At 43.9% G+C, this 25,711-nt stretch overlaps 1 protein-coding gene across 1 annotated transcript in view; it reads right to left on the reverse strand.

Annotated features, from left to right (window-relative positions):
- LOC128425246 (transmembrane protein 132C-like) overlaps positions 1 to 25,711 on the reverse strand; it is a 123,966-nt gene that overhangs the window by 66,413 nt on the left and 31,842 nt on the right. Inside the window, 1 exon segment of the mRNA XM_053411778.1 lies at positions 12,719 to 13,708. Coding sequence (XP_053267753.1) covers positions 12,719 to 13,708 — 990 coding nt within the window.

Raw genomic sequence — 25,711 nt, forward strand, 5'->3', positions numbered from 1 at the left:
AAAACAATAATACACAACCATGTAACTTCAACGTGCTTCATAAGGTCACACTGGAAAAGGTGCAGCGTCAGCGTCTAGACTGCCAGAGTCATTTGACCTGGGAGTGAAAGCCGATCGTTTCCATTTCCCACACACATACAATGGACATGCTACTGTGTTCCCAGTAAGCGAGTTCCACAAAGAGCCGTCACTTTGAGCCAGATGAGCGATCATGGAGCTGTGACCCTGCACTAGATGCCTTGTAAATGGATTGAAGCACATTTCTCGATTCCCATGAATTCACTAAGCAGCCGCTAAAGCTGTTGGACAACGAACTGAGAGCAACTTGATGTGTTTGTGCGAGTCTTTGCTTTCGCTTCAGTTTGTGTGTCTGGAGAAGGAGACAAAGGGACTTGCAATGCGACCTCGGGCCGAAGTGCCGCTCGTCTGTACTGAGAAGTGAGCCACTAACAGAGTGATGGTGATAGTGTGGGTTGGAAAACGGCCAACTGGAGCAGGGATGAGGTGAACCGGCGGTCCAAGGGCTTTGACGAGGCTTTGCATCAATGGCACAATGACAGGAGAACAGAGAGAAAAGCTTCTTTTGTGTTGTGGACAGAACCCCAAGCGCTCGACACTGACTGCTGTGCATAACACAGAGAGAGCTTCAGTCCAGAGTGAAGACACCGTTTGCTGTGACATAGCAATGATGTCACACACACTCTGGAAAATCATCATTAAAGCATAAATCACCGTCTTTCACTATCACCCTCCATGTATTCAGCTCTGAGAAATACAGCATAACACCGGTTTCTTCTTGAATTACTGTAATGTTGCCTTCATTTTAAGAACACAGGACAAGATGGTGAATATCCCTTTAAGTTTGAAGGTCCACGGCACAATTTAAGGTACCAACTCCCAGAAGATCAGGTGTTTACCGCCACCAGTGGATGTTAGGGACACAATTTCAGTTTTCCACCTTAGCGTCATCAAGTGTTTTGGCCTTATCAGCGATACAGGGTGAACTTTAGGCTACACTGACTTTACAGAGCTACAGAATAATTACTTACTTAATTGAACATTTTCACAAGGTATTATTTAAAACCTCAAATCAGTGAATCTGGTGCTGTTTGTGTATTTGTTAATCAGTGTGTCTCTTTGAATGAAAAGTAGTTTTAATTAATATTGTGATGACACATGATGCATCTGGCCGTGTTAAACAATATAAACAAAACGTTTATTTACAAATGTGTCTTCAGTTGTCAGGGACACACACAAAGCATTTGGTTAAAAGAAAAACCACAGAATTTTAGCACAACTGTGCGAAACTTCCTCTCCTATTTTAATTTGAGCTTAAGAAATTATCACAAAGACGAAGGACACACGCTTCTTTTTAAGCAATTAGGCTAAAACATTTGGCTGAACGGCAGTGAGCAGGAGAAAGTTGTCAATGGCGCCAGATGTTACCATCACTCAGCTAGAAAACAGACACTTCAAGGTTTTCACGTGAATTCGGGTCAACACATCCCAGATTCCACACTGTTTAATGTCAGTTCTCAATCTGAAACACATGAATTAACTGTAGTAACTTCAGTTCCCCTTCAGTTAATCACTTCTCTTATTATTCTCCTGTTGCTTCAGTCGTTATTTAGATGTTATGTAACTATTTCTAAAAATCGATGTTGACTTCTCAACGGGTGGATGACGATCAGTTACGCAACATTCACTCGTTTTCATAACCTGTCATCATCTTTTATTTCTTCATTTCATCTCCTCTGTCGATCATTTTCTCCAGCAGGGCTGTCACCAAAGAAAAGAACTGTACAGATCACATGTATCACAGACACACAACCACATGTGACAACGAAGACACACTAACAGCTATCACAGACATCTTTCTATCAACCTGCACACACACACACAAACACACACACAGACACACACACACACACACACAAATCCAGACCCCTGAGCAGATCAAGGCTTATCCACCCACGGTGGTGGCAGCCCTGCAGGGTGATGAAGGCTGGGATCCAAAGTACCAGCTTATATCTGCAGATCAATGGCTGACCTCCCAACCAGCTACAACCAGACTGACCAACACTACACAGCTTAAAGCCCAGCCAAGGGCACAGCTCCAAGCTGCATGCTGCATATTATATCCGCCTAATGATTCTCCCCAGAAGCCCTAGACACCGTCAGTTCGACTCCAGCCTGGACTCCAGGTCTTTGTCGCTGCACCGAAACTCCCTATTTCTGCTGGAAGGCGACCTGCTCTGGGGATAAAAGCTAAGCACATGAAAGAGCAATATTTTCGGAGGAGCAGAAGGGGAATTTTAACAAGCTGTAATGTCACTCTCATTCCCAAAAGGCAAGAAAGTGCTGTGAAATATCCCAAACCAGGACTGAGAGTGTCACCGAGTTTCCTTCATACATCAAGATGCTCAGACCTGTTTGACCACAGGCAGCGCTGTCGGTCGACTCTGTGAAAACACAAAGGTCTCAGTCTGTCGCTTCGGACAATGTCTGGAACTTTTCTTGCAGCTCCCTGGTGACATTATCAGAAAATGTCAGCGTGAGCCCATGTGAGAATACAGCAGGAACGTGTCTGGAGAACTCCCACAGTCAGCAAGTGCATGAATTGAGGATGTTTCTAACAAGCATTTGGAAAAAGAGATGTCATGAAGGTAGAAGACGCAGGTGAAGACGTCAACTTTGAAAGATGGCAGGAAAATCTGTGGATAATACAGGGAGCCAATTTACTAGTTATTTTCTGATATTCTTAAAATTCGGCTGCAGCCAACTCTCTTATACAAAAGAGATTGATGTTTGAGCTGGAGGCAGGGGGCTCACCCATTGGACCTGGATGCCGTGAAACCATCTCAATGGCTCCAGATGATCCAGGTTCATCATGATGAACCAGAACCAGACTCCCGTGTTCAGCTCATCACCAAATTCAGCCCTGACTGAGAGTCACCATTTGTATTCACCAGTGAGTTTCACCAAGCTACAGTGGCTTTATTCCTTAGGCGGTGGACTAGTGGCAGAAAGTTGGACTATGGGCAGAGAATCCAATGATGGTCTCAGATTCGACTCCACGGAGTGACAACACAAAAACATACCTGGACGGACAACACCTGGATCTGTTCCCCACTGTCTAAGTGCTTCTGAGCAAGGCACCTTACTCCCCCAACACCTGCTCCCCGGGCGCTGTGCATGGCTGCCCACTGCTCTGTGTGTCCTCCTGTGTTCACCAGATGGGACAAAAGCAGAGAACAAACTTCCCCCCATTTGCATGTCGTGTGTGTGTGTGCATGTCTGTGGGACCAATAAATGTATCTTATCTTATCTTATCTGTGGTGTGCCTGGACGTGCATCACTCCAACTGATAAAAAACCCTATTAATAAAGACTGACATATCTAATTCTGCGTCAAATGATATGAATAAATGTATAATCATATCCCACATTACATACATAAAAATCAAATCACTCTAATGCTCTGTCATTAGTCATTTTAAATGTGCGTGTGTGTGTGTGTGTGTGTGGCTGTGCCCTGGTCAGTGGCTTTATCTTCTATCCATAATGTGAGGAACATGATTGATCTGCTTTAAACTCCTCCGTGTAATTATGGAGTGGGAACTCGGTGTCAAGGTCAATCTCAGCGAGTGTTTGCCACCGTCGCACCTCACGCCTGTACATTTATGTTCAGCTTCCACTCTCTCATCTCTGGTCACTCATTAAAGCCGAGCGTCCACCTACTCTCTGTCGCTGCGGCCGACCTTTCCCAGTCACACGGCTTCGTTGAGATGGGGGCTCTGCTTTTCATCAGCCACAGAAAACACACGATTTTGGAATGGAATAAATAGAACAGCGGGATACATCCCCGAAGCCGCACGATTAACCAAATCAGAGATGTACAAATGGGCTAACACATCTGAAAAGGAGTTATGTTTATTGATAAATGTTTATTTCTCTTCAGCCGGGATTGGCTCAAGGCCCCGTCGACCCTCCAAGGATAAGCTTTATAGATAATGGATGAAAGGATCGATGAAAGCTGGGATATTTTCTCTCTCACCTCTCTGAAAGCTTCATACAGTACTTTTGTACGGGTGCTTTTAGACTCGCCCCCTGTGGTCCAGACCCCCCGGCCCTTTCAGCTTAGATTGAACCAAAACAAGGGGTGTGAAAGGGTTTTTCTGACCATGATCCAGACTAATGGACCCGACCAAAAGAGGTGGTATTCAAACGAACCAAACGCTTTTTGGGAAAGGGTTTCAGACTGAGTTGAGACAGCATTTAAAAATGGAAGAAGAGAAAGAAGCGGCTCCAGTAGCTTTAATCCAGAGGCAAATGGGAATGGCTGTGACACATTTTGCAAACTTCCCTGCTCGTGTTATAAAGAAATAACATTACATTGACATAACCGATGTAAACACTCTGACTGACTGTGTGTTGTCTTGTAGTTGTCAGATGTCTCACTATTATAATGTCGGTCTATAATGGTTTTTGATATAATAACGTTCATTGATATTGAACGACATTGATATTGACATTGATATATTCTCCAGCTCTCTCCCTGGGGGCTGTTTGCAGGGGGGGGGGGGGGGGCACTCTGGCACCTCATATCTATGGGTAGGATCAAGGGAGAGGAATTGAGACAGGCCCCTAAGTCTGGCTCTATCCCTATGTGTTTACGTTTGCAAGGTAATTACGCTCTATGTTTATTTACCAGCAGCTTGGAGTGGGCAACATGCAGAAGGCTGAGTAGCTCCTCAGCTCCTCAGGCAACAGGCTCCTCACCGATAACACCAGACCGAGCGCCTCACTGTCTCCACTTCCACTCGCACACAGGGATCCTCGCTCCCCATGCTTTGTTTGTTTTCTCAGCCACAGCGACGCAGTGTTTGTCTTTAAACGTCTCGCAGCTCCAAAGTTTCCTTCCCCTTGTTTCCACACACATTAAGTTTTAATGATTCACATTTTTGCAGGGATGAAACCCAGATGCTGTGGCAAGAGCGTTTTGTCGCCGTGGGGCAAACAACAAATGTTTTTTTTTTTTCTTAAATTAACTAGCAGAAACATGGTGTCGCTTGATTCCATTGGTTTTTATCTTTCCCCTCTCTCTCTCGCTCCTTGTTTATTGTTTGTCTGTGTTTCAATCTTTGCACACATCTCTAACCCCACTGTGGGCGAAGCAATTTCTCATGTAGCCGAGATGGGTTTTTTTCGTGGCCGAGTGTCAGTTTCTAAAAAGCAGCTACCACAGCATTTCATCACTCCTCCCTCCCTCTCTCTCTCTCTCTCCCTCTCTCTCTCTCTCTCTCTTTATTTATTTCCCCTTGCCTTCCGTCCACATTAAAATATGCATGAATCCGAGTTTGTGCTGCAGCTGTCAACTCCGCGGGATCAAACTAATCAAAGCAAATCCTTACGAGAAACATCGGGGGATAAACAAGTGATTAGGAGGCCAAGCTTATGATTGTCGGAGAGCGGCAGCGAGCCGGGAGAGACACCAGCACACAGTTAGCCGGCAGAGCTTATTCTGCCCGGTGGACTGCTCCAGCACCTAATCCCACCCTGTTTGTCACCGCCTCCGGCCCCCCCCCCCCCCTTCATGTATCATCCTCGCCTCACATTGCAGGAGCTGGAGGAAGCGCTGCTGCAGAAGTTGGGAGTCAGAGTGTTGCATGAAGTTCCCTAACAACTGCGGGATAAGTTGAGAAGTTGCATCAGCAAAAAAATAAGAATAAAAAAATCCCCCTCTGACTTGCGACAGAGCCGTTACGTTGATATGCAAAGAGGTTTCTGATCCAACTAAAGTGCAGCAGTGTCCCACTTTTGGGTTTAACAAACTGTACGACTGTTCTCAGATTGTCTTCGTCGAGCTTTTAGACGTCGAGGCTGATGTCTGATCGCGAGCCGCACGGTGCGTTTACAACAGAAGTGATTATTCTCACCGCCCCAAAATCCCAACGTTATCTCCGAGAGGCCTTACAATCTGCACGGCTCTCCATAAGGTGGTGGAACAAATTTAACGGCCAACTTTCATTGTTTGTGCAGCTTTTGTTATTTGATCGCTTAACCGAGCAGATTTATTTTTACAGCACGACTCTGCACTTCTTTTTCTGTCTGAGTGAAATCTATCAACGTAATGGATGGTAAAATGCGAGCACCTCGTTATTTTTTTAATGGGAAATGACTGGTAAACATTCAAGGACAACACGAGTCTATGATTCTCAGCCGGTGCCAGCTCGAGCTGTTGACGGTGGCACAACAGCTCTTATTTTAACAGGGGGAAGAAAATAAGTAGGAGTGTCTGATGAGCCAACGGAAGGTTTTTATAGCTGCCAAAAGTAAAAATGAACATTCTGGAAACTAATTCTTACAGCTGATATCAAAGTGGTTTCTTTGGGAGATTGTATGCTCTTTTATGTGCGGTGTCAATCAAGTAAAACATAGTTACTTGTCAGTTTTACTTTTAATAAATCTCAATAGGTTTGTGATTTCTGGTCTTTTCTCCCTTTTTCTTTTACTCGTCTTGATTCAGAAGTGAAGGTTTAACATCTGTAATGAATGAGACCTTGAGATTGAACCGATCCTCCAACATTTAACAATCGTCGATACGTTTCCACCTCATAAGACTTTAGTGAAACCTTTTAGAAACTTATTTTCATTAAAAATAAAACAGTTTTAATCAGAGTCCTATATCTTGACGCTTTACAATAATATGAATGAATAAGCTCTGTCTCCTACTAATTAATTTATAGAAACGCAAAAGCAAATACATTTCGTCAGGTGGAAAAATTATAATTAACATTATGTTGATAGCTTTAAAACCCATTCACCAAATGCTCCTTTACCAAATAGACTTTAATTAGCCTTTTTTTAATTTATATTCAATGAAAACATCTTCTTCTATTTGTTGCTTTTTCATGAACACAAAGATGTTTGAAACAGTTTGACAGTTTATTCAGTTTGTGAAAAGGAGAAACATTCTTCATTTTGAAACGTGGCTCGTCTTAATTTAATCTTCTAAACATTCAAAGCAGAAATATTTTGAGAACCTTGTTATACACAATCAATGTTTATCTGTGGACTTTATTAAAGGAAACACTTTTTAAAATCGTATATGTTGAAATCTTCTTCCAAAAAAGCCAGTGTGGTGTAGAGCAGTTGTGAGATTGTTTGTGTTAATGTGTTTTGGGGGCGTAGCTTTGACGAGAGGACCAATGGGATGGGGTTGGAAGTATCGGTTGCAAATCTCCAAAGTGGAGCCTCCTCTTGTGGGTTTTCCAGGATTACCTTCTCTCTCCTTCTGGCCCTCAGGTTTTACAGATACACATCCAGAAAGTAATACAAGAGACACAACACAATTGCATTTGTGTAGAAGTGTATTGTTTTCTTCATTGGATTCTGGCTTGCCGATTCAAGCTCGAAGCATCTACGACTGCAGATTCCCTCCTACCTACCACACATAAGTTTAGTAACTCTAACACTGAAACCAGACATGGATCTTCAGTCCCCCGGGAGGACCCACTCCATCCTCCTTCATCCCTCCTTCATCCCTCCTTCATCCCTCCTGCTGCCCGGCCGAGCCCGCGAGACGTTGGCGAGTTCAAAGGAACCAGAGAGAACAACCGAAGCGACCCTTGGCCCCGGCAGAACCGAGCGTCCTTGGAGGCATGTGTCACTCTGAATGGTGCGGCCTGGTGCCTGTGACCCGCTGCCAAGCCGCGGGATGGGGAAAGATTCCTGTGGGACGTGCAGCCTCTCCCGAGACAGATGGACGGAGCGAGTGCAAAGAGAGCGAGGACGGGCAGCAGGGAAGTGGCAGAGCAATGCATTCTGGGCTCCCGATGTCCAATAGGTTCATCAGTTGAGACACAAATTCAAGAGCAGAATAGTGATGGGAAATCGTTACAGTGGAAAGTACAAGGATTCAAAATGACCTGCTGCAGGGAGCTGGTGATTGCTCCGCGGTGGCCGGGTTCAACACAGACTGGGATCTACACAGTGACGTCTCCCCAGGCCGCAAATCACTAATTACTTATTAATGAGTGAATGAGCGCCTTTCAAAGTAAACACTGGTGAGGAGGCGGGGGGAGGGAAAGAAGGAGCTGGGAAGAGCAAGGCAGAGGGAGGGGGGGAGAGGAGGCTGAACTTCACATCGAGGCAGAGTTGAATTAGAATTTCAGGCACGAGGCTCCTGGATATTTAGATCTCAGAACAAAGGAGTTTTTTTTTTTTTGCCACAGTTTCAGCAGCAGCAGGAGAAGGAGGAAGATGTCGAACTCAGCGGAAGTACAAAGAATGTGACGGGAGAGCAGAGCGCATGCACCGCCAGGGAAAAGGTTAAAAAACACAAGGAACCGAGACAGAGCGGCAGATAAAATACGGGAATGAGGGAGAAGAAAAAGCTCAGATAGGTACAGAAGAGGAAATGGAAGAGCAACACACCTATCCCGGGTGACCTTTACCGAGAACTGAATCACAGGAGTGCCGTCGAGATAAGGCTAATGCTCCGAGGAGAAACATCTTTATTCGAAAACCTTTTCAACGGTTGATATTTCAACAAACAACGGCCAATAACAATCAGCTGAGTCACACAAGCTGTAAAAACCCGACCTGGAGCAGAATCTGACGGGAAAGCACGGCTCATCCCCGAGCACCTGAATAACTGCCTCCGCTAATTCCACGTCTTTATTCACAGCCCCGACACTGAACCAGCCTCTTTCACCTGCTAAATCTCTGCATAATAAAACAACCCCTGCTGGTTGTTTGGGTTGGCACAGTATGAGGAATCTCATCCTTACACCTCCACACGCTCAGAATTTTCGAAATTAATTTGCATTCATCAACAACATCGGCCCTGGGGGGGTTGGGGGGAGGGTCCGTGGAAATACGTTTGGATTGTTTAGTCAAAATTACAATACAGCTGGGGCAATTTATCTTTTGAAAAGCCTGTTAATTTGTTCAGGAGGAAACGTTTTTTTTTTTTCCATTTGCATGTTGAATAAGGAGGAGCTGGAGAACGCTGCTTTCCCCCGAACCTGCCGCCTCACTCTCTCCACGGCTAATGAGGCAGGGAGCCGGGAATTACTGATTCCAGTGGGAGCCTTTAGCTTGACAAACACCCCGTGACTCTACAGTTGGCACCGAGCAGGTCCACGCACGTGTGTGTCTGCGAGTGTGAGTGTGTGCGTGAATATTCATGACTCCGTGTGTAGGTGTGTGTGTGTGTGTGCACAAATGTCTATGTGTTTTGTCAACTATCTGAGATTGAATTCCTGTAATTGCAGTCGAAATAATTGCATTGAACTAGAGCCAATACAGCCAATTACACAACAAGGCAGAGAGAGAAAAATGGCCGGTGAAACAGCCCTTTGATTAAGTGTGCTGATTTATCTGTGCTGCTAAACGTTAAGAGCTGGGTAGACATTGGTATGTAAAATTATATATTTTTTAAATTATCATTAAAGTTAAATATTTTTTTCAATCAGTCAAATCATAACCTGCAGTTATAATAGACAGCCTGACGTAATATAAAGCCTGCGGGTATAATATCATAATTCCTCACATGCCAACCTTTTCGAGCAGGGCCCGGAGTGAGTCAATAAATTAAATGACACATTCTGCTGATTGTAAATGATGCTGACAAACAGGGCAGAGCGATAAATAAAAACATACACTGATGCATCTTTGAATTGAGGTTTATTGGCCCTTGGAAATCTCAGCCGGCCACTTAAATCAACTGCAGAATAAATAACAGTGCACACGACTTCTCTCGGATTAAAAGGATTGTACATGTATATAACCTTTTGCAGTTTTCTCAAAAAAAGAAGAGAAGCCGATATAAAGAGTCAAATTATATAGTATAAGATATAACTTTTTCCATCTGCATATATGTAGGAATCAGGTGCATGGGGCTGAGGTACACTGAGGTAGTAATTTAACTAGTTAAATATTAATTGGGGACATAGCTACATGGGAACAGGCAAATAAGATTACACCAAAGACGATTTCTGTTACGTTAGGAAGTTCTTATCCAACTGAAGTCTGTTCAAGTGTTGATATTTATGATAACGTGGGTTTAATTTGATTCTATAAAACTGGTTTTAAATGCATTGATTGACAGCTGAGGCTGACTCTAGATTGGTCGAGATAGTGTAAAGGCGGGACCTCGATACTACACACCACCATCATTACTATACAGTATATTTTAGTTTGTAGCATTGAAAAATTCAACATTGCAATTTTAATATATCATTATATCAAATTGTCATATTTGTAGTATTGCAATATCGATTCTGTACCGAGTATTGTGATCGTATCGAATCAAGTCAGATTCATTCCATCCCCAGAATACAGACACTATTCTTCTGTCTGTGCTGCAGGGATGTGGGGTGTGGATGGTGGGGGGGGAGACATAATGTGGAGAAGGAAGCAAACTCCATAGAATATAAATAGTTAATGAGGCCTCAGCTTGTGGGAGCAACCCACCAGAGTCACTTGTAATGTTAGCTGTCCATAAACACACCCACGCCAATGAATAAGCAAGTATCGGTAGACAGTATGCAAACACACACATAGAGAGAGAGAGAGAGAGAGAGAGAGAGAGAGAGAGAGAGAGAGAGAGAGAGAGAGAGAGAGAGAGAGAGGGGGAAGCAGAGCAGGGGCGAGCAAACATACAGACTCAACACGTCTGTGCACAAACTCTCCCACCCCCAGCGAACGTGGACTTGAATTAAAATCATCATCATCAAGAGAATATCGAGTTCTTAAAGGGTCTTTTAAAGGGACGAGTTTTGTCTTATCGGGGAAATCAAAACAACTGACACGAGATGAATCCTCAGCTTTCGGGTGTTCAGTCACAGAGTTTGGTCAGCTGGCAAATCAACTGCTGCAAAGGAGCCTGTGATTCCCAAACACTTTGAGGTTTAATCTTTCGGTTGCTAATGAGATATTTTGGTTGAATTTTTTTTTTTTAAGTCCGCTCCATCCCGACGGGAAAAACATGAAAAAAGATGAACTTCTGAACGATCGGGCTGCAACGCTGGTGCAAAGAGGCACGAGAAGAAGAAGAAACCACCACCGCCTTTAAAGCTCCCATTTACACACATGCTGACGAATGTGAAAAACACACACTGCCAGCACTAATACTTCATGGGAGTTCATCATCACTGGAGTGGGAGAAAAAAAAAGAAAAAAGCAATGAGGCTTTTTTGGCAGATTTCCTGCTTACCCAGGGTTGACAAATGGCCAAGGCTGTCTGTCACAGCTCCACTCTGAGGCTGCTAACTGTTTCAACTGCCGTGGTTTAGATCTCAGGCACAAAAGTAGCCCGGCGGTAAAAAAAAAGCATATTCCTTACACACCTTCATTTGCATCAAACAACACGAAGCAATTACCCGTCACTTTGAATCGTAATTTGTTCGAGACAACGCTCGACGTATCAATAACCACTTTGGTGTTTGTTGTGTGGAATCAACTCAGATAAAACATTTTCTTTTTTTTTCTTCTCTCTCCGACAGGCAATTTTGAAGGTGAGAACATGAAGCAATTTTCATAAATAACACACAAGCATAATTAAGGCGTTATCCAGGCAAAACAATCCCCTGCAGACTATCAAAGATGCAGTTTAGAAGGTGCTAAGCAGTCTGATATCTGTAATCTCTCCAGCGTTCTTTGGAAGGGAGCGATAAACACAAACAAACCTTCTCGACAGAACCTCATGTGTTGCAGTAAATACAAATACTTCACTCGAGCAGAAAAGAGAGATAGGAAATGAAGCCAAATATGGTAGAAGTCATCATCTAATGTGATAAAAATGTAGGTGTACAAGTATAAGTAAAGTATAACACAATTTGGGTTGTGACCCTTCAACTGTTATCCCGATAAATAATACCACGAGTGAACTCTCTTCAAACTTTGTGAGATTTTTTTTGTCTTTTGGCTTCTGCTTCCACTTTCAGAAAACCCCCTTTCAATAAATACCAAGAGGCTTCAGGTTGGTTCAGAGTCGAGATTTCGAGTGCGACAATTTCTTTGTCACTGGAAATCTTGTTATTTCACACTAGAAATACTGTCTTCCTGCTTAAACTAGAATTTCCTCCGCGACAGCAAAACCAGGTGAAGGATCTGAGTGCTGTGTGTGTTTGCGTTGTCTGTGCACACAATGAAGCAGCGGCAATTGATTTCACAAGGACGTGTGTACACCACTGTCTTGTTTACATTTTTGTGATATTGTGTTGATCTAAATAAACAGGCTGAACAACCCAAGTGATTCTGGGCAGCAAAGGAGACGTTGACTGTGATGTGGCAAATCAAAAGCTTATCATGCACATATTTCCTAATCTCAAATGCCAGATTAATCACAGATTTTTCCAAGTGCAGATTATTTATGATTAAACGAGATGTTAAATATGATGTTTACTAAACATGTGTCTGGTCGTAGGAAAGAGGAAATGCAATGACTCTATTTTATCTGTGCTGTCTTAAAAAGTGTGATCTATTATCTATAATCTGCATAATTTGGTTCCTGTGCGTTTTCAGATCTGCGGCTGTGAATTATTCTCACAGGTCTATCAATCATTGGTGCTTCATTTAAAACCCGACCACTATCTTTAATTCAACTGCATATATAGCATGTTCAGGGGATTCTGTTTAAACAGGGAAATGGGAAAGCGTTAGCGGAGCAGCAGAGTAAACTGTGTTCTCCCAGGAGGAGCTTCACTCACCTGAGGGTGAAGATCTGCACCGAGGAAAGCGCGGACAAAGCCAGAAAGGTGGAGACTGTTTCTCTCTGCCGGATGGGTTTGGAAGGGGCCATCACCATGAAGTTATTGTCCAGCTTGAGCTCCAGCAGCGGCTGAAACAGCCTGACACTCCCGATGCGCTGCATTGGTGTGTGGCCTGCAGAATAGCCCATGGGCCTGGGCGGCTCAGAGCGGACGGGGCTGCCCTTTCTTGAATCCTCCGAGCTGCAGTCTCCGTTGTCCGACGTCTGAAGCATGTAGTAGAGCTCCACAGGAGTGCCCTGGGCCTGCTCAGGGACCCGCTGCCTCCCCGGCCTGACAGTGGGGGGGCTGAACCAGCTGGCCAGGGGCTCTAGCTCGGCAACGCAGATCCCCAACTCACCTTTTAGCCGGCACGTGCCGCGCACCTCCTGGGTCTCGTGGAAGGCAAACATCCGGACGCAGGGCAGCTTGTGGATGGCACTGTAATCGTCCCAGTCCCTCCCTGCTACGTAGAACAACACCTGGACCTTTGGCCAACTGGGGTGAATACTCTCGCTGATAATATATGTGTGGACCTTCCAGTTGAACGTAAACAGGGGCGATGTTGCCACTGCTGTTGGCACAGATGATGAAGTGACGGAGGCTGTGTTGAAGGACCCTGGCGTGGTCTGCAGCAGCTCCAGGGGGACAGGCTGCTGCACTGACAGCGGCCCGTAGCTAGCATTGACAAAGGGCATCTGCCGGGCCTGATGGATGAAGAAGGACTCAGTGCGAGCCTGCAGGCTGGAGTTCCTCATTAAGTCCTGGTTCGCCTCCTGCAGGAAGAACGCTGACTCGGCGTTGAGGATCCGGTAGCTGACAGGCAGGTAGATTGGCGTGGGGCCATACCTCTGCAGGCCCTCCAGGATCACCTTGCTGTCCACCACTGAAACACAGAGAGAGTGACAGTGACTCCCTGGGATTCTCTCAGGAACTTTAATACTCAGCAGACTTGTGGTTATACATCATTGTGCCCAGAAAGATTCATGGTCTAAACCCAAATCAACAAAAAACCTGAGCCAGGGTGTTAAATCAAAGTGAGAAAAATTGGAGGAACTAAATCATGACCTGGACGGCGGCGGCTCTTCACATTTACCAGAACATTTGCATGCAGCGCCTGCAACCTGAGGCAATCCTATCTGCACCCGGTTCCAGCGGGGATGTTAAATGGCTCGTCGGAAACATTTCCATATGATATCACTTTCATGAGCCGCTGCTCTTATTCAAAAGGAATCTGTTCGACTCAATTCAAGATACAGACGTCTTTCTGAGTCACTTGCTTATCAGGCTTGTTCACGCTCGGCTCCGGCGCTCGATCCCTTTCACTGTGACGCACTAACTTGATCTGGCCTTTAAATTCTCCTGCCTCTTTTTAGATTTTTTCCCTAATATGACTTGATCTCCTGTATCCTCCCTGTCCCTGTCCCCCAAACTGTCGCTGGTGCTTCACCACTGTCAGATATGGAAAGTTGTCATCCGGTCGGTCTCTAATGCCACAGCAAATTAGTAATTCAAAACGAGTCGTGAGAATATCTTGTGTGTTTACACTGGAAAATTGGCGTGAATCTGGAGAGCGCTGTGAATGTCCACCGTGCAATGCACCAAAGAAAAGCCGGAGAAACACGCAGCCGTAGAACATTGAAAAGTAATGTCAATGCTGGTGAGGCAACTCAAGATCTAACAAACATATTTTCTCCTTGAGAATGTTTAAATTGCAGTGGGTTTAAACACTGCTGTTTATCAGATGGCTCACAATGTGTATAATCACCTGTTAGTACAAAATGTTACCGCTTGAAAACTTGAATATCTTGACAATTATTGCAAATGTTATACAGCATGGAATTGAGTTTTTCTTTTTCTTGATTATTTGATCAAACCTTTCTTAATCTAAAACCAGACTTTTCAGAACATTCTATAATTCTATAATGTTATATTTGTATAGTTATTTTTTGCCACGGAATAATCAATTAAGTTAGAAGCAATCATAAAAATGAGCAGTCACTGTTTGCAGTGATGTGACGCAGGTGAAAAACGTAAAAAATATATATGATTATCAAAGTCGTCTTTTTTAATATAGATTTATGGGCCTTTATTTGGACAAATTGTGTAATTCCCACTGGATCTATAGATAGAGCAAGGGGAATGCAACATGCGGCCCTATATAAATATATATATATACCATATATCTGTATGGATTTGTTAATGTGTTAGTGTGTTGTGTTTTGAAGGTGAGATGAGAGGCAGCTGTCTGGGAGGAAGGGAGATGAAGAGCATTCTGTAAATGACTTAGATTCACACTCAGGGAATTTAACGACTGAAATGACCCAGTGGCCATTTGTGGAACCAAAGAGGCCATAAGATATATCAGAGAGGAAAACAACTCAGAGTTGTATCATGTCTGTTAGTTATGATTCAAAGAAGTAGTGAACATTCTTCTGCCATCTGTCTTTTCAGTACCTTCATTTCCTCTTTGAGCTGAGGGTCTAACTGCTGATCGGAGGCAAATCAGTGGATGAACAACAATAATTAACTTCTTAATGTCTCCACAACACATGGTCAGTCTCCTGGGTTGTTCAGCTCATGTCTCTCCTTCCCTGCTTCCCCCTTCCAATCTCCCATCCAATGCAAAGGAGATTCCACATTTGAAAACCTCCATTTTAGGAAGTTAAAGAAAAATATATTTTTGGTATTGTTACAAGAACCTGGAGGTTTTCTTCTTACGGGATACTACACGTCACGCCTCAAACATGTCCACGCAATCTCACCAGAACTTGCATGGCCCTTAAGACCTGCCTCCGTCCCTTCCCCCCCTCTCCGGCCTGCAAATCATTCCCACTGCCTCTTTCTCTTTGCCATCAAACTCCAGATATTTGGACTGATGGAGTGGCCCGTGAGAGCCCATTGATTTCCTGTCCCGGACCCTGCTTGCTCTGGGTGACGTGTGGCAGTGATTTGTGACGATCCGTGTGCAGCAGAGCAACGAGCTGCTCACCTGACGGACGGAACCAGAGTCGGCCGCAAGAACTTTTGGACAGGACCGTCCCGACTAGGACTCAAACTGAACTAAACTTTTTAAATAAATACTTCAACTGCAGTTGGTGAATGAAAAAAAGAAATTTACTTGGGTTTGGGGAGTCGTGAAACATGTATAAGGCAGTTATAAACCATTCACTGTAGGAATTGATGGTGTATTTATCCATTTAATAATCAATACCTCTCATAAGGACAGAGACAGGCAGGGAAACAGTATTCTGTGCATGCACCAGGCTATTTCCAGTAATAGGTTTTTCATGATCTACTTTTCATTCTTATGTCTTCGAGAAATGTCTTTTATCAAGAGTCACTGTCTTTGACGATCTAACCCGGCCTAATGAATCGATCGGAGGGTTATTATACAATCCATCCGTCATCTGTTTAAGCTGCTATAAGTCTGGATATACTGGAGCAGCCTGGTGTATTTTCCCAATCACCCACCCAGGTCCAATTTGTTCCAAAATAAATACAAAAAAATGTTCAAACTATTACCTGCCGCCTCTGCCACGGTTTTGATTGTTGTGCTGGCAGCCAGATGAAAACCAGCCACACTGCTGAACCTAATCACAGACCACTCTTCTCTCTAATCAGATGCATTAACTGTGAAATGTCGGACACTGATATTGGAAACAAACCCGTGGAAATAACAAGAATGAATCATAACTGTGAATTAATTGCACTTTTCTTCCACGTTGGGCATCTTCTTCAAACTACTCGGACGCTGGAGTTTTACGCTGTGTTTTCATTCACCGCCGCAGCTCAGATGTAAGATTCTCAAGGGATGTGAAGACTTCTCTGAGTTAGTTCACAGTGAGCGACTGCTACTACACAGTTCTGACTGAGCGAACAATGGTTACCCTTAAAAAATGACAAAACGGAGAGCAGTGTCAAGAGAGGAGCGAGTGCTTAGCTGCTTCTGGATCGTGCATGCCGCTCAGAGTGAGGATTTCTCTCACTCCTTTTTTTTTTGTCCTCTAAGGGGTTGTGACACAATGTCCTGGTTTACACTTACTATGGCCCAGATGGAACTAAATACCCCAGTACATGAAGAAAATGTAATTTGCATCTTCGGATTCAGAGTATGTTCCATCTCCACGATACCAACCAGGACATCATAACCTGGCAGCCGAAGCCAGCGTGATTTGCAGCCCTGAGTTGCCCTTGGATTTTCATGTCTGCAGCTACTGTACTTGTAAATCATGTCTGCAGGACTGTTTCTGCAAATGAAAAAGGGATTGATTCGTGCGGATAACTTAACCCCTGTGGTAAATCCTGGTTGTAAACTCTTGTGGAGGATTTCTTGGGCCCTGCCAGCCTCTCAGGACGCGGACTGAGGAGTTGGATCACATATCAAACGTGCGGCTGAACCCGGACTGGCCGCATCATTAGACAGATGCTGGATTCAGGATTTAAAGTCTTGATGTTATATTCATGTAGCATGAGCCAGAGGGGCCCACAGGGACATAGGTCTCCAAATTAAAACCCATCTATACCATTTCCCGCGATGTTCCTACAACATGCAACACGCAACTTCTAAAACCAACTCTTTCAAATGTTATTAAAGCATAAAGTGGCATCGAATCAAAACCAGTTTTCTTTTTCTAATCGCCTGTCCTCATCTCTGGTGACCTGAGTAGAACTTCACCCAAGAAATCCCATCCCTCCCTCCTCTTCTCATCCTCCTCCCCTCATCAGTGCTTCATCCTCCACCATGTGTCCATCCTGCGTCCAATCCTTGATCAAACATCTCAAGTTGGCTGGTCTTCAGTAATATATTCATCAAAGAGATTTTCTTATATCACATCTATGGAGTGAGAAGTGATTGAGGTGGGAAGATGAGCGGCACCCGTAGGAGGTGGAGATTGTCGATAGAAAAGTCCAAGATTACTGCACAGCCAGGGATTATGTGCATGACCCGCATGACCTGTGTTTCTTCAGAGCCCTCACAAACATGGCAGAACGCTGCCTTCATCTGTTTTAAAAGTTCGAGAGCTGATGAGGTCTGTCGATTATTTTGGATTCAATCCCACAGACACGGCCCTGAATTCCCTAAATGCCCAAATTCAACTAAATCCAGATTTAACGAAAACAATCTGCATCTAGATGTGCATTTTAGTTCCGTATCAGAAATGATCTCAATCTATTCCACTTCCTTTATACATGACTATGCACATACACTGGGGATGTGAGCGCCGCCGTAAACTGGAAGCAGAATATCGAGCAGATGAGAATAAGACAAATATTTGTGACTTGTTTTCGAGGATTGGGTTTGAACCCGTCGGCTCCAACCTGAACTCACCACGTCGGTTGTTTGTTTCTCTGATACGACTCATAGGACGTCTCCAGAAATAGAGCCCAGCGGTGGCCATGGCTACTATAACAAACACGCTGTTAATTTCATGGAACGGTCACGGTTCGGTCACTACTTTGGATTAAGAGGTTTCCTAACACAGGAAGTGTAATCATGGCTCGTAGAACGCTGACGCACAGACGACCTCTTGCGTTGCTTTTTCCAAGAAGAAGCCTTTTAGGAGAGCAGCCGCAGAGACGGACCCAAGCGGCTATTTGCAGTTATTGCTAAATAAAAACAGGTCATGCTGTTTTCATGCTGTTATTTGTTCCCTCTTTGGTATAAGGAGACGCACATCTTGGTTTTTGTCTTCTAATATTTACATTAAAAAAAAAATCTTTTGAAATCCAGTATATTCATATTCATAAGTCCACAGGTAAAACATTAGGACGTGATCTTTGACGTGGTGTTTCCCTTTCGTTAAACATTTGCGGCTTGCTCTGTAGAGGAGCTGCAGTGGGGACCTTGAAGTCAGTGGACCCACTGTCGGTCAACGCGAGAGGTAACTTCTGTCCTGTTTCAATCGCAGAACAAGAGAAAAGAAAAGACTATGCTCAGCTGTTGGAGAGCTGGATGTAAATGTCAGCTGCTGCTCAAACGGAGAAAATACCAAAGGCGAGGTCGAGAAGTTTAAAAACCTTATCAAAGAAGGCTTCTGATAACGGCTTGTGTGAGATGAGCTGTTGAAAACCCCCCATAGTGTTTTAATTGTCGTACTAAGGACATGTTTTAACAAAGGAAATCAAATATAAATACACATTTTCCCATGCACATACCTGGTTTATAAGAACCATAAAGAAGAATGTCTAATCATTTATCAAATCTCACAATCCAAACCATTATTCCTAAATAGAGTGCAGACCATGATACAGAGCCATCTTCACTGGTGAGCCGACCTGGTTAGTGAAATGTTCCCGGTGATCTATCACCACAAACAAAAACACACAGGAGCACTAATCGCCCTAAGTGCCCATCACATGCACCCTGACACTGCAGGGGAACCGGAGCCGAGCAGAGAGCCCACTCCCAGCTGGAGGTTAATCGGATCACATAAAAGCAAGGCACACCTCATCTTTCATCACTAGGCAACACATTTATGCAGCAATCGATAGGTGGAATCATATTTTCCCCTTTCAGAGAAATGAGGGAAAATTAAGTGTTGTGACCCGGCCGAGATGGATGAGGCCGGGCCTCATACCTCACAGATATCAACAATAAGTCATGGACCTTGTGTTTCCCCCAAACTCAGAGTTGTTTTCCTCTCTGATATATCTTATGGCCTCTTTGGTTCCACAAATGGCCACTGGGTCATTTCAGTCGATAAATTCCCTGAGTGTGAATCTAAGTCATTTACAGAATGCTGTTTATCTCCCTTCCTCCCAAACAGCTGCCTCTCATCTCACCTTCAAAACACAACACACTGACACATTATCAAATCCATACAGATATATATGTATATATATATTTATATAGAGCCGTATGTTGCATTCCCCTTGCTCTATCTATCTATCTATCTATCTATCTATCTATCTATCTATCTATCGATCTATCTATCTCTCTGTATATCTATCTATCTATCTATCTATCTATCTATCTATCTATCTATCTATCTATCTGTCTACCTATCTATCTATCTATCTATCTATCTATCTATCTATCTATCTATCTATCTATCTATCTCTCTATCTCTCTATCTACATATCTATCTATCTATCTATCTATCTATCGATCTATCGATCTATCTATCTATCTATCTATCTCTCTGTATATCTATCTATCTATCTATCTATCTATCTATCTATCTATCTATCTATCTGTCTACCTATCTATCTATCTATCTATCTATCTATCTATCTATCTATCTATCTATCTATCTATCTATCTATCTCTCTGTATATCTATCTATCTATCTATCTATCTATCTATCTATCTATCTATCTATCTATCTATCTATCTATCTATCTATCTATCTGTCTACCTATCTATCTATCTATCTATCTATCTATCTATCTATCTCTCTATCTACATATCTACATATCTATCTATCTATCTATCTATCTATCTATCTATCTATCTATCTATCTATCTATCTATCTATCTATCTATCTGTCTACCTATCTATCTATCTATCTATCTATCTATCTATCTATCTCTCTATCTACATATCTACATATCTATCTATCTATCTATCTATCTATCTATCTATCTATCTATCTATCTATCTATCTATCAACGCATTAATTCCAATAATCTCTGTCTGTATATGCCCCACATATCTCATGTGTGTTGTTTTGGGCCCAATGAAGTGCTGTCTCGATTCGGTGAGATTTGGACACGTGATCCGTTCAATACTAATAAACATTGAATAAACAGGAGCCCGGCGCTTTGCAGTCCCTGAGGCTGGAGCCAGCAACCGTCTGTGGGTCGATCTGAACACGTCTTCTTCTACGTCCTCAGATAACCTCCAGGAACAAGTGTTTTCACCTCTCGTGAAAAAGTAACGAGCACGATTGGATAACCTACAGGAACAGCACCTCTCTAAATCATGATGAGTAAGTTTGCCACACTAACTCATCAACGTAATCATTCACAACAACAGCTTGTTCACCAAACGTTGAATCCACAGGTGAACAGCTCCTCATGCAGATTTAGAACAAAAGCTGTAACCAGCGTTACCACGGATCAAGCACACACCCCATTCCATCACTGCATGTTTAGAACGGGCATTGAACTAGTCTCATAAATGAAGCTCCTGGCAGCAAAGGCAAATCTCATTACAATTAAGAGCGACCATCTCGAAGGCATAATTATTCATAAGCATGAAAGAAAAAATACATGTTCTGAAACAACGGCTTCAGTAAGGATGATGAAGAAAAGGGATGCCTTTGTATAATATGTTAATATATATTTCAAATAATGATCATTTGCAGTGTTTTGCCTTTTTTCAATAACGATTTAAGTAAAATAAATGAAATGAGAATAAAGCAATGTCAGATGACTCCGCTTTTTATCCCTTGATCGTGCCCTCTACTGTTTTGTGGAAGGTGGAGCCGCAGACGTATCGGAGACTGCACATTTCGTATGCTACAGATGTGAAGAGCAAACTTAAAAGTATCACATTATCATCAAGGGCACGGCCCAAAAGGAGGAGAGCTCAGATCCCCTCCCTGCTCTCCACCGGAATGGAAACGCTGAGAGTAATTACACATTACATGGTCGAAACAATGGTGAAAATGAGTTGTTTGTAAGCTTTCCTAAAACAGCCGGGGAGTTTCACTGCAAGCAGCCCAAATTAGATCCGAAAGGTAACTGCTGCCACGAATGACATTTAAAATCCATCACCCCCTCTCCGCCCGCTTGGAAATAATGTATTTTGGTGCTGTAGGAATCTTAAAGAAACACTAATGGAAAATAAAAAAAAGATAAAGCTCCTGTGTCGGCATTAGTTATGCCCGACTGGGGAAAACATCCAGCCGCTTCCAAACATTCCTCCGACCGCATTAAGCGCATTTTCTCCGACTCATTCTGCAAGGCGGCATGTCTCCCTGGTGGGGGAACGGAGCAACAGCAATGAACAGCAATGCGCCAATTGCCCAGACAGGAAGGGGCGGGGGGGGGGGGACGGGACAGACACAACAACACTGAAGACACTTTTGGGACACAAACAGGCTTTTTATGACACTTCGATTGCCTGTGGGCCCAGTGTTGTGTATTGTACAGTGTCGGGGAAGGGGGGGGGGGGGGGGGGGGTACTCACTAAGGAGCTGCTGGTTGTTTAGATGAGACGGAGATAAGAGCTCTTGAAGGAGCGGGGCCAAATGTGCTGAGCGGAGCAGAGCGGCAGTTAGCCTGCGACGGCGCCCACAGGGGCAATCCGAGGCTTCAGCTTTAACAATGTGGGCCCCTGCTCCGGTCACTTAAGAGCACAGGGCTCGGGCCCCAGCGAGCTTATCAATGTGACCGGCCCCTCGCTCTTACCGGAGCAAGTGCACTTTTGAAAGTGAGTCAAATAAAAGTAGTGACAGAGACGGATGACGCCGCGGTGCACTTAGACGGAGGGAGACCCGGTGTCGTAAATAACAAGGACTCTCGCCACCTACTCATCATGTCCACGTGAATCCATTTGGGTTATACTGGGTGTTATTCACCGGGGAGACTCTTTTTTTTTTCTTTCTTTGCAAATATATGAAATCAGGGCCTGTTAAATAGGGAAGAGTAATGCAGGGAGTTGGCAAAAAGGAGCAGGGTGAGTAATGTCCTGGCATTTTCAGCATGGTTCCAATGTGAGGGAGTCAGTGGGCCCCGGACATCAGGCTTTGCAGCGGCTCCAGGAACTCAAACAATGCAAACCACAATATTAAGTATGTTCAGGGAAAGGGTAGGGGCAAGAAATCTGTGTAATTTCCTAATTTAAATACAAAGGTAAGTGTGGATAGTGATACAGTTTTGTTCCACAATTTGTATAGACCTCCCAAAATATAATTTAAAGATAATAATAAGAACATCCTGGTTATTGAATAGGAACAATATTGCTCGCCAGTATAAAGTGATTTACGGGGGTTTAATGTCTTCAGCTATCGATATGAAATCACTCCTTTCAAACATCTGCAAATTCACCACAGATAAATCCTTCATCGCTAATTTGTTTGTTTGAATACTGTTCTCCCCGAGCCGCCGAGAGCCTAGCAGGAATGATTTCATTCCAATAATCGAAGACTTATTTAAAGCGATTGAATCAGGGACAGGAAATGATGTCTGCAGGTGAGCTGGTCAAGATCGATGTGAAGTGGTGCAGAGTGAAAAAAATATAAACACAGATACTCAAATGTAAGATATTAACAAATAAAGATAATAACAGGACGCTACAGGAGACTTGACACTGCCAAAGTATCCAAGCTTGAGTTTATTTATCCTTCAGACAGGCAGAGGAGCAGAGGATGACAACCTCTCGTCCTCCTCTATGAAAGTGTTATTTTCTTCTATAATAGCAGGTTGTAGAAAGGCAAAAAGGGCTATTAAGGTGTGTGAATGTCTCTCGAGTGACGGACACACTCGCTTGAGCTCAAACGTCCGTGAGAAGTGTGATTGGCTGAGCACAGTCATGTACAAGCAATGACATTTGGCTACATGGTTGTATTAGAGGATTCAGAGATGTTAGCGATTCGCTCTGTGGACAGCTGTAATTGCACAAAGCTCCTGCAGAAGACATTTGTTACAGCTCAAGGATCTGTATCTGCTGCCTGGTGGAGGGGGAGTTAGACACGAGTGGGAGGGGTGGTGGTGATGATGATGGGGGGGGGGGGGGGGGGGCTGCTGCCATAAAACGAGAGCCGTAGGTGTGACAGCAAACTGCATGTGTCAAGGTTTATGTGGTCGGCAGTAGGAAATACAAAGCACGCGGTGAAGACATGCAACAAAAAGACAAGACCAGGAGAGAGAGCGAGAGAGAGAGAGAGCAAGAGAGAGAGCGAGAGAGAGAGAGAGAGAGAGAGAGAGAGAGAGAGACAGAGAGAGAGAGACAGAGAGAGAGAGAATCTGTTTACACATTATGGAGCCTTTTATATCCCTTCTTTAAGGTTAGGATAAGGTTTTCAGTTAGGGTTACCTTAAGGTTAAGATAGGGTTAAAGATTAGGATATAGTTAGGTTTAGGTTAGAGTTAGGTTAAGTTATAGGGTTGGGCAAGTAATAACTATAGTTACAGCCTTGCTTGTGCAGCAAATGTATGTGAATTTGAAATTTCTTTCTAACTTTATTATGCATTCATTTGTGTGTAAATGCACGTTCATGCATGTGTGTGACTGTGTGATGATCAGAGAGACTTCATAGAGAAAACTGTGACACAGCCTGGGGCAAATCCATCTAGTTAAATTTAGATTTTTTTCTAAGCCCGCGTGCACCCCACTGGTCAAACTGCAGATGATCAAAAGTTTAGCCTCTAAAGCTCCGACTGAAATATCTGTAAGAATGGCCCACATGCTTTTGGTGAGTGTGCGTGGCGGCTGTGAGACGCCTCTGGCACACATGAAGTGGACTGTTTGATCGCCCGCACAGGAGGGAGAGTTGTGTGCCTCTGACAGCAGCGAGGTGGTGAGCAGCATGGAGAGAGAGACGCCTGGTCTCTCATGGCCCCGAGGAAGTGCAGTGCACGCCTCCCAGCAAGAGCAGGGGAGGAGGGGGGGGCGGGGGGGGGACAGACACTCATTCCACTGCTGCTCAGAAACTCTGAAATGAGATGAACTCTGAGGTCTCCCCCTGCATCGAGCAACGCTCACGACATGCATTGCTCTATCCACAGCCTCCCCCAAAAGCGGCCAGAGAGAATTTTGAGTCTTTGACTGAGCTTAGTGGGAATGGGAATAAGCGGGATATGGAAATAAAGATGCCAAGAAAAAAGGGTGTCTATCATTTCCCCTCAATGCTCAGACCTAGTTAGATTTGTCAGACCCGTCCTTCGATGGACAGACTTTCTGACTAACAGAAGCTATTAAACCTTTAGTGAGATAATTACCTCACGATCGCCTTGGGTTTTTTTGCTGAGAAAAAGCTTTTCCGAGTTTCTTCATTTTTTTATAGCCGGTCATAAAATAGGATGCCACGCATCATAAAGTGTCTTTACACCGTGGCACTCTTTAAAAAGCCGTCTCTCTTTGGAACATCACGGCTGAAATGCGTGATAAAGGGAAGGTTACCCATCCTTTAGGCAAGAAGAATAAATATAGAATAAATCTAAGTAAAAGATTGACAGTGTGTTATTTAACCTTCCACATACGGAACAATTGCTAACGTGGTCTTTATTCGCTCTTTGTCCCCAGGATAAGGGGGCCCTCAACAACATCAGGTTGTGGAGAGGAGGAGACAGGGCTGATGTGGTCGGAGAATCTTCAAGACACTTGTGAGTGTTGGCAAAAGTAAATTACCTTGTAGAAAAAGCACAAGGACGTTAAATTGTGGAGCACCCGGCAGTTCAGCGGCAATAGAAAGAAAAAGAGTAGCTGCACTTTGAGTTGGCCTCTCGCTGAGAACAAAGAAGACATGTTTTTGTGTCATGTGAGAGATGTTAGCTGGTTAAACCGCTTCCTGGAATAATCACTCCACCTAAATCTCTAAGTGGGCGATGAGCAGAAAAAGCCCTTGAAACCAAACTTCCTCTCAGTTCTCCGAGAGCCCGCTGCCAGGTGAGAGTCTTCAAAGAGTCTTATCACGATGCATCACATCAGCAGGATAACCATAAAACAACATCCACTCAGGTTTTATCAGTGACGGCCAGCAGGGCACTATACAGTACGCCTCAGTAGAGGGCAGAGAGATTTCCCTGCAAAATAACGTGAGAGAAAAATGCGTCGTTAAAAGAAATCACACGTGTGGGCTTTGATTGCGAATGCTACACCTAGACGTGGCACTATAAAACAACGTTGTGTGATTTTACATCAAGGCTGCCGGATATTAAAGCACTAAAACTACAACAGATCTTCAGCACCAGATATAATCATCTTTACAGGCTTGTTTGTTGTGTTTCTTTACATTACAAGTATCCACTGGAGAGTTGTTGTTTCTTCTAATGGAGGTGAT

The sequence above is a fragment of the Pleuronectes platessa genome, chromosome 19 (assembly GCF_947347685.1).
Source record: "Pleuronectes platessa chromosome 19, fPlePla1.1, whole genome shotgun sequence".
NCBI classification, from domain to species: Eukaryota; Metazoa; Chordata; class Actinopteri; order Pleuronectiformes; family Pleuronectidae; genus Pleuronectes; species Pleuronectes platessa.